The 19303-nt window shown below is 40.2% G+C and overlaps 1 protein-coding gene and 1 long non-coding RNA gene across 3 annotated transcripts in view; one reads left to right on the plus strand and one right to left on the minus strand.

Annotated features, from left to right (window-relative positions):
- The window catches only part of tshz1 (teashirt zinc finger homeobox 1), a 286578-nt gene extending 275546 nt beyond the window's left edge, over positions 1-11032 (minus strand). Inside the window, exon 1 of the mRNA XM_059972824.1 lies at positions 10114-11032. Coding sequence (XP_059828807.1) covers positions 10114-10153 — 40 coding nt within the window. The 5' untranslated portion in view covers positions 10154-11032. The remainder of the gene's footprint in view (positions 1-10113) is intronic.
- A 14-nt stretch (positions 11033-11046) lies between these two features.
- Positions 11047-19303, plus strand: part of LOC132395794 (uncharacterized) — a 64290-nt gene continuing 56033 nt past the window's right edge. Inside the window, exons 1-2 of one of the 2 annotated variants that reach the window (XR_009512745.1) lie at positions 11047-12051; positions 17776-17879. This is a non-coding gene — a long non-coding RNA (uncharacterized LOC132395794). The remainder of the gene's footprint in view (positions 12052-17775; positions 17880-19303) is intronic. The other variant, XR_009512744.1, reaches the window with a different exon arrangement.

Below are 19303 nucleotides of genomic sequence, written 5' to 3' on the forward strand. Positions count from 1 at the left end.
TTTCAGGCATCTGCAGAATTTCTTGTGTTAACTATAATGATCTGTCCAAAACAACTGCCATTCCAAAAATGTTTTGGAAGCATGACTTTGTTGTTGGTCTTCATGGAATTTAATGGAATGGAGTATTTTCCTGTTTCCCAGTGGAATAATGATTCACGTAAGTGTGAAAATCCCATGAACCACATTTGTAACCAGAAGATTAAAACTCAGACACAAAACATCACCGATTCACCTGTTACAGGGGCCCATAACAGAGCACCCTGTGCTATTTTAATATTGGGACAACATTTCGGGTTATTTTTCCCCTTCAGTGTTTTTATTTACTAATTTTCTGGAACATGGGGACCACTGACAAGACCAGTATTTGTTGCCCATCATTAATTGCCTTGAATTAAGTGACTTGGTGGGTCATTTCAAATGGCATTGAAGAGTGAACCACATAGATGGGTTTGGAAAGTATTTCAAGCAGTATAACGCTGGCAAGTTCCTCCCACAATCTGACTTTTTTTGTCCCACTTACAGCTTCATTAGGGGCCAATGCTTGCAGGTGACCATTATTCTTCCCAAGACTGGCCTTGCCTCCTTTAAATGAGCAGATGCCCAGAACTTCAGGGCTCCGTCCTTTTTTGATAAAAGTAATCAAACTTTGGACTCCCTAAAATCAATATAGAATGTTCCATGGTTATAAACTCATGGCTTGGATAGCCAAAGATGGAAACTTCAGGAGGAATAATATTCCTGTTGAAGGGGTTAACCCAGTTAATTTCAGCAACAAAACTTATGAACAGTTCCAATGAACGAACATTCATGCTGTGGGATTATTGGTGGAGGGATAGATTTTGGTCACAGGAACACTAGGGCACCCCCTCCTGATCTTTTTCAGAGCAGGAGATTGGAATCTTTTGTGTCCACAGCAGAAGACAGACAAGGCTTCAGGGTAACATGTCAATCACACTGCAGAGTACTAAACTAGCTGCAGTCTGTTTTAAAAATGTATCCAAACTGATCACAGCGAATGCAAACGAGGAACTTCTTGTTTTCACAATGTACCAATTCTAACAACCTGACATTTGTGAAAGACAAGCTACAACATCAAGGACAAAGCTCGGCATCCTATCACAGCAAAGCTGCCGCAGTATCACAGCTCTCAGGAGGGATCAGTCAGGAACTCTTCTTAATCTGCCTACTCTTTCTGGTTGAAACCTCCTTGATTCTCATCAGATTGTCACACTTCTGTTATGTGACTGCATCAGATCAGTCTGCAGTGTAGCTGTTCACTCTAACTGTCCAATAATTCCTGGAATGCTGATATCTTTCTGAGCAGAAAGAAAGTTGAACAAATGGGAAACATGCTTTATAACATTTTTCCAGGTTTCTTAATAATGTGCAATTATTGTATAAGACAAAAGTTCTTTTTATGAACCAATAAATGAATGTATCTAATGTTATTGATTATATGTGTTTTAAAAAAAACCACCTGATTCTCTTTCTCCTTCCCATTAAAATTAATTGTGTTGTGTATTTAATGTTTAAGTAATATTTGAGTAATCTTGTAAATATATTGCTTGATTAAGCATTCTTGTTTCTTTAAATAATTCATTACAAGTTATATAGATATAAATACATGAATTACATACATCATCCACACCACCACATGATACATGTGTGCCTCACTTAAACACAAAGTTAGACCTGCAGTTTTGGACTCCCATGTCTTCCTTTTGAATTAGTTTAATGTTTTAAAGTTACAAAAAAAACATTGCTGATGAGGTATTTTTAAAACAAATCCAAGACAGCTAATGACCTGTTGAAGCACCGTGAGATGTTCATGTTAAAAAAAAATGCAGCAAGGAACAGCGAGTTAAAAAAAAAATACAGCACAGCACATGCATAAACAGTCTTTGGAAGGGAAGAGATGATTGAGTTTTTAAAATAAAGTCAGAAAACAGAAGAATTTATAGGTTCATAAAGAATAAGTACCAAGTGATAATAATCATGAAAAATCAGAAATGGCTGACTACATTAGAATGATAGACATGTTTGATTACACCATAGATAACTGGATTTTATATACTGAGTAAAATCAACAGTATTTTCAGGCAAATAAAATAACCAATGAGAAACATATACCAATTTTGCTGAGAGCATTGGGTTTAAAGGCATACAGTTTGCTTCAAAGTTTGACTGCTCAAACCAAACCAACAGAAATGAGCTTTGCTGATATTATCAAAGTGATGCAGGATGATTTAGAACCAAAGCCATTGTTGATTGCAGAATGCTCTAGGTTTCAAAAGCGTAATCAAAAAGAAGAGGAATCCATTTTGGCATACGCAGCTGAACTGAAGAGATTGTCAGTTCGGTAATGGACTGAATGATGCACTAAGAGATGGCTTAGTTTGTAGAATCTTACAAGATAGCATTCAAAAACGGCTCCTATCTGAAGTACAATGTGCATTTAAAAGAACAGTTGAAATTGCTGTTTCAGTGGAACCTGTGCATAGAGATGCAATTGAGTTGCAGTCAGGAAGGACAGTAAGCATAAACAAAACTTCAAAGTCTAAACAGAAACCAGCCTGGCTGCACAGATTGTATTACCTTTGTGGCAAAGGCTCATATATGGCAAAAAAAAATGCAGGTTTAAAGGTGAAAATTGCAGAGATTGCCACAAAGTAGAACACATACAAAGGGCTAGATGGGCAGACAAAAATAAATGAAGAGAAAATGTGAAGCACAGAAAAGAGAAAAAGTCAAGTTGCAATTTCAAAAAGAGCATTATTCTACACGCTGTTGATGAAAAATCCGATAATGATGAGAGTGACACAGGACTGAGTAACCTTGAGATATACGGTGTGAAAATTAACAATATGGCTTATGCCAGAAATGAGCGACAATTTAATTAAAATGGAATTAGACACTAGTTCAGCTGTTTCAGTCATACCACAAAATGAGTTTAAGAGGCATTTCAAAGATACTAAACTGAAGCCCGCAGATATCCAACTAAGAACTTATACTGGAGAAAAGATAACTCCTGTGGGAATGACATTCTTAAAAGTAGAGCACAATTTTGGATTTTACCACATACAAGTCAAATTGAGCTCGTAATTAGTAAAAGCAGGAGGACCAGGTGTAACTGGCTGAGCCATTACAACTTGATTGGAGATCCATCCATCAATTACATGCCACATCTCAAACAATAAAGTCAACTGAAAGTGAACGAAGAAAGGTGTAGGATGATGACACAACTGTCTCCATGCCAAACATCATGAACCATTGCCCAACAGGGGACAAACAAGGGTTGGTGCCATCCCCTGTGCCTCTGGTTTGAAGGTACATTTGACCAAGGAACGACTATGCTGCTCACAGGAATAATGGAAGTGACAAAAGCAGTGATCCGACCACAACAGTGTTTGTAGGCAACATATCTGAGAGACCTTCTGATCTATTAAACAGGCTGTAACTTGCAAAATGCAGCTTGGTTTTAAGCCGGGAGAGAGTCAAAGGAGTTTCTGGAAAGTTGCAAGCATTTGGCTTTTGTGAGTATAAAGAACCAGAATCTACTCTGCATGCATTTAGGTTATTGCATGAACTTCAAGTAGATGCCAAGACCAAAGCCCAGCTGGATGAATGGAAGACCAAAAGGAAAGGAGTCACCAGTGATACAAAAATAGAGGACTTATCAGATGATGTTGTGAATGAGGAAACCAAAAGGAGAGACCAGATCATAAGGGGAACAATAGAAGGATTAATAAAAGGGAATACTCCAGTGAACTAAATGTCCCTTCCCTAGATTAAGATACATGAACTAGAAGAAGAAAAAAGAATGAGAAGGAAGTTGGCTACCAGTGTCAGAACAACTTCAGTCTCAGAGTCAACTCCTACAACCAGCATGGAGGAGGCTCCAGAACCCAAGATTGTTTTCACAACCACAAGTTTCACCTGCCAGGCAGAGTGGTCTCCCTTGTCAGAAAAGACATCATCCCACAAGAGTAAGAAATCCTCCACAGTGATTAAATCTTTAGGCCTGAATGGGACAATTTAAAATTTACTATGCTATGGATGTCTTTATGGTAGTTATGTAGTAAACCGTGTATATATTTGAGATGCATTCTATTGAGTTAGAGTTCATTGCTAAGCAGTGAGCGGTGTTGTGTAGTTAATATTTAAGTAATATTTGAGTAATCTTGGAAATATATTGTTTGATTAAGCATTTTTGTTTGTTTAAATAATTCATTACGACTTGTATGTATAAATACATGAATTGCATATGTCATCACGCTACTGCATGATACATGCATGTTTTGTCTAAAGTAAACACGAAGTTGGACCCGCATTCTCGGACTCATGGGTCTTCCTTTGAATTAGTTTAATGTTTTGAAGTTACAAAACATTACACATCTGTCATTACAACTCTCTACAGTTAATGTGAATAAGCAGAAAGACTTTTACTGAAGCCTCTCTGAAGTTGTATGTTGCTATCGAAAAGTTTCCCTTCAAGTCTCTCACTAGCTGAGAGCATTTAACACTCTCCTAACTAAGCTCCAAGACGAGTGGTTGCTGTTGTAACACAGGAAAACAAGGCATCGTGTTCAATGATTCTTGAATGTTTGCAGTAAAATTGCATTCTTCCTACTGATATTCTCAAGACAAAACTCGAGGGTTTGTCCCAGCACTGTCCTGAGTTATGTATCTGCATCCACTCCAAACGTCGACCTCTCCTTCCCACAAGAAACATCTCAGTTTCCTCAATCTCCATGCTGACTGCAGTGCGAATGCAAGTATTGTTGCTATCCATGTTACTGTGACCATAAGAAAATGGGAACAGGACTGGGCCACTCAGCCCCTCTAGTCTGCCCTGCCATTCAGTATGACCATGGCTGATCTGCTGTACGCCTCCACTCCTCTTCTGTGCCAGTTCCCCGATCCTTCAAAAGTCGACTGACTTTACCCCCAATAATTTGGCTTCTGAAATCCTTTACAATAGAGAAGTGATCAATGGTTTGTGCGTAGCAAGCTCCAAAAAACAATGACAGGTCAATCAGTTTGCAGTTGGGCTTATAGAAAGATAAGCCAGAGCATCTGGGCAACTTCAGATGCTCTCGGAAACCCCACTCAACCACTCAACTCTCAACCAAGTTGTGTATTTAAGCCTTGAGGCTAACTATCCAAGCCTAATACATCAACTGTCCAACAAAATGTTGCTCAAACTTCAACCATTCGCACTGAGATGAAGTCTCTATAGCACAGGAAACGCAGGTGGACATATTACATTCTCATAGCTTCAGAAAGATGAAGGAACAGTAAAGCACACCCCGATAAATAAAAACTAATTGATGGATCCACAGATTAAACTGAAACACAATTTGTATCGTGACACTGTGGTTAAATTACTGGACTTGTGTCCAGTGGTCCAGAGATGCAAATTCAAATCCCACCACAGTAGCTGGGGAATTTATAACCCACTAATTAATTCAATCTGGAATTTAAAAAAAAACTCATCTTCTTGGGTTGCAATGAAAATCAAACATTTGAATACACGGTAACTGTGAAAATCCATCTAGCTCACTAATGTTCTCCAAGGAAGGAAATCTACCCTGTATGTGACATGCTCATAGTGATGTGACTCTTAACTGTCCTCTAAAATGTGCACTGAGTTTCAGGGCAGTTACAGATGGACAATATATAAAGGCTTTGCTCGCAATGTCTGCAGTCCATTATAGAACAGAACAGAACCAATTTTAAAGTAGTATATAAATATATTAAGTGCAGAGAGAAAAAGAAGAAAAGCTTGCATCACAATGGTGGTTTGCATAATAGATCATCTAAAAACATTTCACAGATAATTAAATACTTCTTTGAAGTCTGGGAAAAACAGCAATCAATTTGCACACAGCAAGCTCCCTCTAACACCAAAGTGATAGTGATGAATTAATCTGTTTCAGCAGAACCCAGAGAGGGAAAAATATTAGAACCACAAGGTATTGAATACAATCGTCCATTTTACACTCGAGTACACTAAGGAATAAAACTGTAACATTTGTCCTCATAGAGTCATTGAGCACCACAGCACAGATTAATGCCCTTTAGCCCATCTAATGCATTCCAAACTGTTATTCTGCCGAGTCCCACCAACCCACAGCTGGACTGTATCCCTCCATAACCCTTTCATCGACGTTTGAAACTTTGCTTAAATGCGGCAATTGAATTCACATCCACCACTTGCGCTGGCTGCTCATTCCACACTTGCACCACCATCTCGGTGAAGAAATTCCCATTAGGTCCCCTTTAAATATTTTACCTTTCACCCTTAACCTATGACTTCAAGCACCATCTCAGTACATATAACTGAAGCCAAATTGTACTTAAGGTGAAGACGACTTAGTGGGAGTCAATGGACATTAGTAGAATACAGCTGAAGTTCAAAACTCCGGGCATTTCCTTACATTATGTATATTACTAACATTAGCATACACAGAGATCGCACACACTCATAAAGCTGCTTCCCCTTATACCATCAGCAGACATATATTAGAGCAAAAATGTACGTTGGTAGATTGAAGATTCAGTGGAAAGAAAATCTTATTCACACAGTCATGAAAATATGGAACTGGCTGGAAAACCGGAAGAGAGAAAAGTGCCCGCATGGTAGACTGTACCCTGCTCAGGTGGGTTATGGAGTAGGCAAGTGGACTTAGTCTCAGTTGCTCTTTTTCTACAGGCAGCGGGGAAGCAAAGTGCCAAATTACCTCCTTGTGTGCAGTAAATCTCTTCCTTTCTACACCTTGTTTAGTATTCACACCTGAACAGGACTTAATATTCCAAATCATTTACAGATATGAACAGGTGGATTAATACCTGGCCTCTCAGGTCATTTCACACAGTGACTGCCTACCAGCTGAGATACCAAATGTTGACACCTTGCTGGGATTTTCAAGTGAAATGCAAAAGCTTCTTTCACAGTGGCTGCTGTAGCTGAGCACCCGGGAGTAAATCCACTCACTCCACAGTTCCTGTTATTTTTCCTTGCAGAATAATGAGAGAGAATGAGGAATAAGTCATCCAACCCCTCAAGACATTTCCGCCATTGACCATATCAGATAAGTTTTGCCATGTCGTCCGCTTGTCTCAAACTACCTGCTAACTAAAATGTCTTAGTTTGTGGGGAAGTGGACAGCCAGAATACCACTGCCCTCTGAATGAACAAATTCTGTCTTTTCAATGGCTTTGCTCCAATTTTGCTCAGCCCCCTCTCTCTTGTTCTAGACACACATACCAAGGGAAACAGTTTTCTTCTCTCTGTGCTGTCTTCTTCTTAAGCATCACATTTTGATCACCTCTTTAGTTTTCAATATGTGCACAAACCCTAACAAAGCATTAAGAGGGGATTGGTAATTTAAAGCAAATGTTCCCCCCCCCCCCACCCCACACACACACACACACACACACACACACATGCCAACTAAATTAACTTCATTCCGGTACACACTGCTGGTACATTCTGCCATGTGAATGCTATATCGACACCTAGAACAACCTGGATGAATACAGCCACCAAACATTGCACCGAGCAGCAAAATGAGATGCAGTAACATTTACAGTAGCTGTTCCTTCACTTGTTCATCACATCAGGTTTAAAATCCTAATAATAACTTTAAATTGTAATAACAGATTCAAATGAAATTCCTGTCCGGTCAGGATGTGGAACTCATTCCCAAATGGAGTAGTTCAGGCTGCGCATTGAAAAAAGCGGAGTAAACATGGGTGAGAAGATAATAGGCAGAGATGATGATGAGGGAGTGGAGATGAGGGCAGAAGCTTGCATGGGACGTGAACAGCAGCATGGACTATCGGTGACCACAAGCTGTGGACTCCATGTAATACCGAAAATGTTTATTAAAATGAAATTGATGTCAGATGAAAAGGGAAAAAAGCTGCAGTAACCTCTTAGATTGGACAGGAAGAAGAAACATAGATGGAATATTTTAGTTTGGCCTCAGAGTTATTTTAGCAGCAGAATTACTGAGGTGATTAAAGCAGCATTGTCATGATTAGTCAGGTAGTAAAGTCCATTTGTCACCTGCACCAGTAAATTGAGTTAATACTGCACTACAGGCTATAGGGACTGTATAATATCAACTTGATCACATCAAAATGACTGCCAACCTGACACCTTACTAAATTTATCAGCATTAATCATTGAACCTGTCACAAATCCATCAAGTTTACAGATAATTAGATGCTTCGTAATGAAACGGGAGAAACATCCCCGTTCTCTCCATTTATTTTTGCAAGTGATAATTCCAAGTTCTCCTAGTTTGTGAAGAAACATTTTCTCCTTTCCTTACACCCCTGCAGAAGCAATGGAAATGTTTCCCTTCCCTGCATCCTCATCTTGAGCTCCCCTGCATCGGAACAGTTGGCCCACATCTTTAGGGCCCAAGTAATTTCTTTAAGACTTTCTAGATACTGTCTGGGGAGGGGGGGAAATGTCAAGTGGAGCAGTTGGACAAGGCAAGAGATACCTAATGAACCCAAGCTTCAAATATGAAATGTGCTTAAAGTGCTACTACCAAAGATATTTTTGCATCTTTTCAGCTAATTTCCTATCTGTTTAAACAGCAGATGACTTAGTCATCAACTCCTTTGCAATTGCAAACCTGCATTTTGATTAAGCATGCCAAATGTCATGTACAGCAAAGAACTGAAACACTAAAGCCTGCCAACTTTTGATTGGCCATTAAAACCAATGATGTATGTGCCTGTCAAAAGACAGACAATTAAATCAATATTGGAAAAAGTCGCCTTGACGGCTTGTTTCTATGTAAGAGCTGTCAGGACGAATTATCATGCACCATCACGCTTGAATCAAATGTCCAGGACCGCTTATATAAAATATTTGTTGTTCAAAGTTGCAAATATCCGATAACCCACGAATTAAATCGAGACGTGCAATGTCATCCAGACTGACCCACCCGCAGTTGTAAATCTCATCCCAATAAAAAGTACAATTAGAACATGCACAATGGAGAATTGTTTCGGTGGTGCGTTTTTTAAAGTAAAAAGGAATATCAAGTTAATTATTTTGTACTTGAATGGGACGGGAGAGCGGAATGAGAGAATAAAGAGAGCTTAAAACTTGTAAGGGTCGATAGGGAAATGTGAAGGGAAGGGATGAAGGCAAACTTGTGGGGTTGAGGATAAAATAATGATAAGTGTTGTGGCTTAGTGTGCACCACGTCAGGAACATGTGGGTTGCTATGGTGAGTGATTTATTGATGTTATCAGGAATGAATAGATCAAAGGATGCCTAGATGACAGAGGATCAATCACATGTCAAATCAAGGATAGGAATCGTCTATTAGGGATAGAAAGAGTGGGAAAAAAACTAGGTCCTGTTGACCACACAAAAAAATCTTGCAGTTAAAAAACTTGCCCTCTTCATTTGCTTTCATTTTAAAGACAAACATTCAAACAATAGGGTAAAAAACTTACAGCATTCCCTGACAGGTCCATACTGCATATACCTCTTATCGATGGGGTGACTTGCTATTTTAAAACATCATTGTTTGTTTGTTTTTTGGAAATTTTCACTTCCTTATTTTTAAAGAGAAAAAGAAACACTATATTGTCTCTTTTTGTTCTAGTGCGAATGTCCAGACTTTCAGTGCTTCAATGTTATATTGTGTAAAACGAAAAAAACGAGCTGCACTCCTGATTGGAAGGGTGGGGGGGGGGGAAGAGAGCGTGTCACTGGGTCGGGGAGGGGTGGGGGTACACAAACAGGTGAGGGGGCTCTGGTGGAGATGCAGCCAGCAGATCGTCGACGCGGCACAGGGGGATCTTGAATGATCAGGACAGCGTTTGACAGACAGCTGACAAACTAGGCCACTCACTCGGGGAAATAGTGTACCCATCTGCGTAACATACACACAAATGCAATGTAGAGAGGGGGGTGGCAAGGTGGTTAGTGTTAGTGAGGGGAAATAGCCCTTAAAAATTTATCACTATCTCCGTATCTTGCTTTGGGCACAGGATTTGGATGAAATGCAAAATAAAGTCCTCTCCCTCTCCCTCTCCCTCTCTCTCTCTCTCTCTCTCTCTCTCTGGCGATCTTACCTGCCGACCGACGCGGCGCCTGCTGTTTTCTTCTCGGCATGGCTCTGACTGCTTCTGATGCCGGTTGGGACTTTCCAGAGTTTTGACTTTAATCTCGGTGTTTTCATGCAGACCAATAAAAGGCAGGAGGCGAAAAAGTAGCAATTTTTTTTTGGAGTGGTGGTAGGTGAGGGAGTCTGTGTATATTGGGGAGGGTGCAGTAGGGAGATGTGGTGGTAGGGAGAAAAAGGGGATGGGGAGGAAAAGTTACTGCTCTTGAAAGAGGGAAGGAGGCGTGGGTCTGATGTGGGATCCTCGCTCTGCTAAGGCTTTGTAGTGTGGATATCGATAAAAAGCCTCGGCCGCTCGGAAGAGCTCCTCAGTGACAGGAGATGAGAGTGAGAGTGAGAAGGGTTCCAGCCCCTGCTTCATGTGCATAAGACAGACACACACTACAGTTACTTAGCACCTCAGGTCTCTCTCTCTCTCACTCACTCTGCGCCCACTTACAGCACTTCAATCAATGCAGCCAAGACATCACACACAGTTGAGTGAGAGAGCTGTGAACTATTTCTGCACCATCAGTATTATTATTTTTTTGTGAAGGGGGCGGAGGCGGTGGGGAGAAAAACTCTCTGTTGGGCTTTGGGGAAATCCACCACGCAAGACAGTCTCAACGGATCCACAGAGCCATCGAGCAGTGCCCAGGGATAATCTCCTCTTCGCTTATAGACACCAGTGCATTGCAATGTTCTCAGTGATCTCCTTTGCTCAGGGAAGTATTAACGCAGCGCAGCAACATTTAAAAAGATTTCTGTTTGCGATCCAAATCTAAGTGGCGTTTGTCTGCGAGATGCACTGGTAAACCGTAGCTGCTTTTTCTTTCGCTACCCGGTGAAATTGTTTGCAATTCCTAGATGAGGATTCAGCCGCTTGGACAGCCAGTAAGATTTGATTATTAAGGTTTTCCCCAACCTTTCTTTAAATTTTAAAATCCCCCGTGGCGTTTCTACATTTATAGGACCTCAATATTCCAAACTTATACGCTGAAAGAAACAAAAAAAAACTACGAAGACTGCAGCTCTGCCGGCCTTGGGATTTTCCTGCCGGCGGTCTCTAGAAGTGCTTATTTGCCAAGCGGGATGTTGTAATGTGAACTTTCCAACTAATTGTCAATTAAGTCTCCAATTGAACAAAAGTCTTCTCCTTCTTTCAAGTTAATACTGTTTCTTCAAACATATGTCCGCTATTTTGGGTTATAGTTGTGCAGAGTACACGGATTTCGCATTTTTCCCTCTTCTACTTTTGGTTGGTCGAAACTCGGCTCCAGATTGATTCGTTACACCTTTAAGGAAGTGGATGCTTCGTACGGGAAGAGGAGGTCCTCCCGCTCTCTCTTTCTCTGCCGCGTTCTTCCTTGCACTGATCTTACTCAGAAATATTACTCCATACAATCGTATTTTGCACTACCGCCCACCTCTCTTTGTACCGAGTTTGTGCCGTAAAACCAACGACAGAGAATATTTTCTCGAATACAAGTTCCTCTTCTCCTCATATAAAGAATGCAGCTGGTCAAATCCAAGCAATAATAACTGAAATTCCCCAGTGCGTGCATTAACTGTTGTGGCACTTTGCTTAACTTTATTCCTTGTTTTTTGCTCCCTGTTGGTCGCTCGGTGACCTGTTTAGGGTTGGTAGGGAGGAGGGGGTGTTGTTACGCTGGCTGCTTCGCCCGACTCCACGTTACAAGTCTGGGGTTGGGCTGCCTCCAGCGACTACTGCTCACCGCTGTCGAGTCGCCGGGTCCCTGTCGCGCCGTCTCCCGGAGTCCAACGCTTCGTCTGTCAGCGGCACCATGAGAAAACGGGCAACGGAATACGCTGAGCCCGAACTTCAGAGAAGCGGTTCGCGTTCAACGCGCCAACCCCCCGCACACGCAGAATTACCGCTCCGCAATCGGTGAGTGCATCTCCAGAATTTTAGCTCGACCGCAAATTTAAAAGTAAAACTTCCGCTGGAAACGGTCGGTCGAACGTGGTTTTTTTTTACAACATAGCGATCTGCCGATGATCCCCGGTTCTGAGTCACAAATCCTCTTGAATTTGGTTTTTAAAAAAAGGAAATAAAAAGGGGAGTGGGGAGGATTGGAAAAATAATGTCCGACCCACTTGCACTTGAATGTTAGAAGTGCGTGTGGAGGTGATACGTATAGAACAACTCCAGGTTCCGCCCTGACATCTGTGCACTCATCCGTCCGTCATAACCCGTCCATCTATCTGTCAGTCTGTCTGTATGCCTTTTGAGTGCCTGTGCGTCAGTTCCAAGCGCGGTTACGTGTGGGCTGTAGACTGACACAGATACACTCACACTGAGTGACTGACGGACTAACTGGGGGCAGTACATCGAGAGAGAGAGAGAGAGAGAGAGTGCCACAGAACTCCACGCAGTGAAAAAATTCTCTTAATAACTCCCAACATTGCGGATGTTTTATTACAACGTGTAAGTTAGTCCCTGTAAGCAATAGCATTGCTTTTTTTAAAATTTTACACTTTTGTACTTATCCCACACGGGAAAAGAGCGTTGCAGGATTTGTATATTATATTGTAGATTAAGATATCCAAATCAGGAGCGGGATTAGTCATTACTCATAATGGAATGTACTTCTTTTACAAAGCAAACCTTGGGATTTTAACCGTTGTCATCACTCTCGTGGCGCTACAGTATTGCAACATCTTGCGTTTGAACATTAGGGTATATCTCGGCAGAATCAAGAATAAAATAAAATAACCCTGGTTCAGATGGCACTGCAGTCCCAATCCCCTCACCCCCTGCCACCACTTCTCCTTCTCTCTCTCTCTCTCTCTCTCTCTCTGTCTCTCTCTCTCTTTCTCTCCATATATTCCATTTTTGTGCGATGTATCGGGAGTCACAACTTTATTAACGCATCTCCAGTTCCCTGGACATGCGGCGCATGTCAGTGTCAAGTATAGTTGGAGACCTGCCCGGTATTCCAGCGCTCCATTCGCAGTTCAGCTTAGAGAGCGTGCACTCTGTTATGAAGTGGAATTCTGATGCCCAAATACCGAATAGTGCCCTCCACGAAGAATGGGTCACTTTACACGCGTTTTCTAAACTGGATTCTCGAGTGCCCCTCGGTAGGTGAGCGAACCGCAGTTAGAACGGTTGGACCACACAGGATTTTAACTTCTTTAATAGTCAAGATAGCCACTGCTGATAAACGATACACGAGGACATACAATTCAGGTCTGCATGAAGAACAGAAGGACGCACACACAAAGATGGCCCTTTTCCCAAATACGTCCTTTTCTAAGTAAAATAGAATTAAATTGTGTAATTTCTACTTCACCGGCGTTCGATATACACCAAATAGTTTGGTTATAGAGGCATTCCTGTCCTGGTAAATTGTTCTGGTAAATCCCTGTCCCGGTAGATTGTGGCTATTCCACAACCTGTTTTTAGAGTCCTTGTGCAAACAAGTACCTACGGTTCAAACTCATAAAGACGCCCTCGACGTTCTATTCACCTTACTTATTCTTTTAAAAAATCTGATTCCTGATGCCACATGAAGAAATATATCTCTTTTTGTTTTGCTGTTTTACCTATGAGAGAGCCTGGGAGATTTAATATTCCTTTCTCGTTATCATAAACAGTTAATGAGGATAAGGTAGTCGTTAAATATTTTACAACGCGTGGGAATGTATGTTTAAAAGAAAAAGGCATATTGACAATAATCCAAAATACGATTTCGATTTAAAAAAAATCACCAAATTTTCATTTGAACTGCATCCTCATTTATACACAGCACCTTGCGGGTTTGGGTAAACTTACTGAACCATTTTCTCCATATTTAGTTCGGTCATAAATTCAATTTGGTTATGATTGTGGCAGAATAAGACATTACAAACCCATGTTTTAAGGAAATAATTTGAAGGCTTCATTGGTGGGGTGATTCCTAATCATCATTCGATACAAATTGTATAATCTTTTTATTTCTTTAAAACATGGCTTCCAGGATTCTGCATTCAGGCACGACACTTATTTTTAAATTTGAGACTTTCTCAGAATTAACCTCGCAATACGCGGCCTCGGCTTTTGCAAACTCGTTGCGCTTTTATTTTGGAGTCGCAGCCTTAAATCGAGATTCTCCGTCAGAACATCTGGAGTGTTTGTACCTGCTTCAACCCGATAGGAGGATGTAACTCTAACAGCGGGATGCCCTGACTAGCGGCGGTATAGATCATTTTAGTCAGTGCTATTGCAGATTACACGCGCAGGTAACATTGTTCGCGTGACTTGTGGGACGATCGCGGCGACTACAAAACCAGGTTGTACACATTCTGAAGACCACAGTTAAGCGTCAGCCAGAAGCTATCTTGTCCTTTATGCCCACGTCAAAATTAGGGAGATTGCCTACCGGTGAATTCTGCGAGAAAATCTCGACCTTAAATAAATAAACATTCTAGGAAGATGAAACAATATGTGGAAATACGTTTTTAAGGAAAAGGGAAACAAATAGGGGGGTTTGGAGCAAGATTTTAAAACCGGAAAGGCTCTCTTCTGTCTGACCTGTGTTAAAGTGATGGCGACTAGCCTTGATACCTTGATCATAAGAGCGAGCGATTAACGCCGGTTATTGGAAGGTTATTCAACCCCACAAAATGTGACTGTTCTTTGTAAACCTCCACAAGCAGAGAGAGAGAGAGAGAGAGAGTAATACTCTGATCAAAAGGCGCAGACATTTGAAATCTACAGAGAGCGAATCAAATTGTCTTGGTACAAGAAGCATAAAGAGAAAAGGGTTGATTTAAGTAAAAAGGTCTCTCAAAACTACCAAGGAAACTCTCAGTTTACACAAACACAGGAAAAAAAACTTTCACAGAATTTCAGCTGTCTTAAACATAAATGAAACTAATTTTATTCCTGTCATTGAAGTCCTTTATAAATGTGTTTACTTGTGCATCTAATTCAAACCCAACCCGCGAAAAAAAAAGCCTACATTCCATATGGACCACGGAATCCAACTCGAACTGGAACTCCAAGTCAGTTCTATTTATTTCTTTAATACCATCATTTATTGGGGGAAAGGTGTTCTTTTAATAATTCAGTGGGTTTCAGATGAACTAGTTAGTTTGTGACCATCGTACTGTTAATATCGAAATGATCCCAATCCTTAATGTTATTCTTGAAATATTTTAATTTGTTTCCAAACCCGGGATATGTACAGAAGAGGATTCAGAGTTCTTAGAATAACGTTCAGAGCTTTTAATCTTGTTAACATTTTAACATTTTGATTTAGAAATGTATTTTCAGCACGTTTAAAGATACGATTCGGTTTAATCCCTTCATAGAAAGCTAAATAAATGAACTTTAACTAAAGAATTAAACCAAAAATGTTTCGAAGTTTTAGCTATTGCATTAAAACTCAACACACCAGACATTAAAATCGTAGTGAATGGGATATTAATTTTTTTAAAAAAATCACGGCACAATAGGTTTGTGGTTGTATGTCAGTGAACAATTCGATCCCGGACGCAGAATTTCCTTGACAAAATCACTCCATTCACATACATTCAAACGTCCACGGAAACGATTTTCTGTCAAGTTCTGATACAAACTCAGATCAGATAAAGCACAGAAATGGGTCTTTGTCCGACACAGTTTCACAGTCAACAGACGCAGAGGGGACTTTTATCTCATTTCGGCGAGAACTTCCACCGCGGTGCTTAAGGGGTTACCTGCCACACAGTGAAATTAGAATGGTTCCAGTGAATGGCCGCTGTCGTACTTAACATAAATTCCATTATTCCGAAACACACAACGCACGAAGATCAAATAATGATCCTTCAACTGTACTCACGCAAGGATTCATTTGGCTGTAGGAGGTGCAGGGAGGTGAGGTTAAGCAACAGAATTCAAGAAACTTGGTTCTAAAAGGCATTGGCGCAAAGATCCCTTGCGCGGTAAAATTGTCAACACCGTCTCAAAACTGGTGAGTGGAAGATTCATAGAGAAATCTTGGATGTTTCTCCATTTTATGATAAAACAGTTTGCTAATGTCCAACATATATTTTGAGAGCATTGACATCCAGTACCTGGACTGACGATGCTCCTAGTAATTTAAGTTGGATTCACTAAACAAAAACGGCTGCATTTCTCTCATTTTCTTCCAACGTTATGGCCCTTCACAATGGTCCGCCCAAGTTCCAGGTTAACTGAATTGTTTCAAGAAGTTGTGAAGATTCGTGAAGAAAATTATAATCGAGCATCGAACTACACTTGGTACATTGGTTATGATAACCCGTCCCAATCAGAGCTCACTTTTAGCTGGAATTTTAGAATTTCACTGCACAAACAGTTCTGATGTTAGTCCTCTCATCTCTCTGCCCTTACTTCACCTACCTGTTCTTTTCCCCCCAGCATGATTGCCTATTTCCCTTTCCAAAGATGGAATATATTCATTGCCCTTGTAGTGGCTTTCTTAGTAAACCTTTGGAAATTTATATTAAACACCTCACCCCCATCCCTCCTTTCTTCACTGAATCTCAAAATTAGCAAGCCAAAAGTGCAAGTAATTAAAATCACTTATAATTTGGAACCTGAAATTAATATTCATTTTGGTGTATTTGATGTATATGATCCTTGTTTAGTTTCTAACAATGGAAATAATCTACTTTGCATGGAAGTGTGCCCGGGGTTGACTCTCTATACCACAACTCTTTGTTCTTAGAGGATTCACTAGCAAGTCAATGTCCTGAGTCTGCTGTATTTTTTAAATGGTTAAAGAACAAGATCTCAATTATTCCTTGTAATAAACTGTCATCTTTTGCATACATTTCAGTTCCTTTGAAAAAAATGGCTACAATATCAAGACTTACTATTTATGGGGTAATATTACCAAATAATTGACAATTTATACTTTAATGGTATTCTAACATTTTAATCAATTGGGTCCCTGCTAAAATCCTTTAGACTAAAGGATATATTTCTAGGATAACGAATATTTGAGTTCATTGGCAACATGATCATTCTAGAAATTGTTAGTGAGTTATATTTATAGCATTATGATTAATAGGGGTGTATTTTTTGAAACAAATGCATATTATTTTTCCATAAACGGGCAATATTGTTGAATTATGCTGTACTACCTTCAATGGTCTGTTACGAAAAGACTAAAATATGGTTCCTCAGAAGCAGTGATATGGGGTCAGTCCTTTTCCATCACCTTTTAGTAACAAGGAGGGCAAGGCTTGGATCCAGATGAGAAATGTAGTCCATTGGGATATAAACATTTCACAAGCTCACAGCTACAATTCTGGAGCTGAGAACCATTGCTGGAAAAAGTAAGATAGAGAAAAATGTAGAGATAAAGAAGGGTAAAAAAAAATTACAGCAAACAGACAAAAGTGGTTTTCAGAGACTGCGATAAAACTAGAGATTCAGATGACACATATAGGCTGTATGAGACTTGCCCTTTTAGATATGACTTCACATCAAGTCATAGCCTATATGCAATAATTCTTTATTTGAAGTGTACAATTCCAAGTAGACAAATAACTACCTCGATGGAAATATTTTAGAATTGTTCTTGCTGTAGAATGTTAAAATATAACTAACATTAGGGATTTTATACATTTAAAAATGTTTTTTGTTTCCCCTACTAAGTTGTGCTCTGGAATTTGCTGCCTGGAAGGGGAATAGAAGCAGATTTGGATTTTTCCAATGCCACTTTGAAAGGAACTATCCAGAAAACTACAGGTGAAGTGCAGGTGAGTGGGATTCATCAGCTAACCTCATCAAACGGCCGAACAGCCGGCACAGACAGATTGGACTAAATGGCCTCTTGCTGTGTTCTATGAAATGTGATAATTTCATACTAGGAAAATGGTGGTGGGCAGCACTATCAATGACCGGATACTGGCTAGCACTCATCTGCAATAACCTAAAATAGAGAAAAACCTTACAGGACATTGTAAGGTAAGCAGTATCATGCTAGTGCACTTCTTTGATGCTGGTCACCAAACAAAATCAGTGCAGAAATATAAAATACTGCAGATGCTGGGAATCTGAAATCAATTCAAAATTTGCTGAACATACTCAGCAGTTTGGGCACTGTCTGTGGTGAGAGAAACAGAGTTCATATTTCAGGTAGGTGAGTAGTCGAGCTTTTGGGTGCTGCACTTGAGCTTACATTGGGCAGTGATGGAACAGCGCAAGCCAATGGCAGAGAGGTCAGAGTGGGAATTGGGAGGAGTGGCATGGTAGTGTAGTGGTTCGCACAATGCTTTACAGTACCAGTGACCTGGGTTCAATTCCTGCCATTGCCTGTAAGGAGTTTCTACGCTGTCCCCTTGAACGTGTGGATTTCCTCCCACATTCCAAAGATATACTGGTTGCTAGGTTAATTGGTCATTGTAAATTGTCCCATTTTTTTTTAGATTAAATTGGGTGATTGCTAGGTGATGCAGTTTGTAGAACTGGAAGGGGCAACTCTATGCTGTCAATAAAATTTAAAACAAATTACAACAGCAGACATCTGGAAGCTCAATGTTAGCTCATGTAGATTGGATAAAGGTGCTCTGCAAAATGATCACTCAATCTGTATCTGGTTTAGAGACCACATTAGGACCATGGAATGCAATGTACTAGGTTGGACCAAACTGTCAGTGAATCACTGCTTCAACCTGAAACATGAACCTGTTTCTCTCTTCACAGATATGACTGACCTTCTGATTACTCCCAGCATTTTCTTTTTTCTACATCAGTTGAGTGTGTTGCATGAATGCCCTGTGGGTAAGATGTAATTTAGGGAGTAGTGGTGGATTAACACTGCATCAACCAATGAATTAGAGGAAAGTTGGAACGTATGACTGACCAGGCTATTGTACAACAAATAAAGTCAATTTGTTCATATATAGCATAATTAAAGAGAAGAAGAAATAGACTGCAGTATTATTTACTAGTAAAAGTGAGGCAATTTTTCTGAAAAATGTAGTAAGTAGAACATAGTATATATGAATGATGTGCATAAAATTGATCTAATCACGTTTACGCTGTGGGCTCTAAAATTGATTGATAGGGATATTACCAATCATATTTGGTTAAAGTATTGTCATCAAATGCACCCTTAGAAATGACAGTTTAAGATTGTTCAACCAAGATGATATGTTGTGCAACGTATTGTAATTTGTGT

The sequence above is a fragment of the Hypanus sabinus genome, chromosome 1 (genome assembly GCF_030144855.1).
Source record: "Hypanus sabinus isolate sHypSab1 chromosome 1, sHypSab1.hap1, whole genome shotgun sequence".
Taxonomy (NCBI): Eukaryota; Metazoa; Chordata; class Chondrichthyes; order Myliobatiformes; family Dasyatidae; genus Hypanus; species Hypanus sabinus.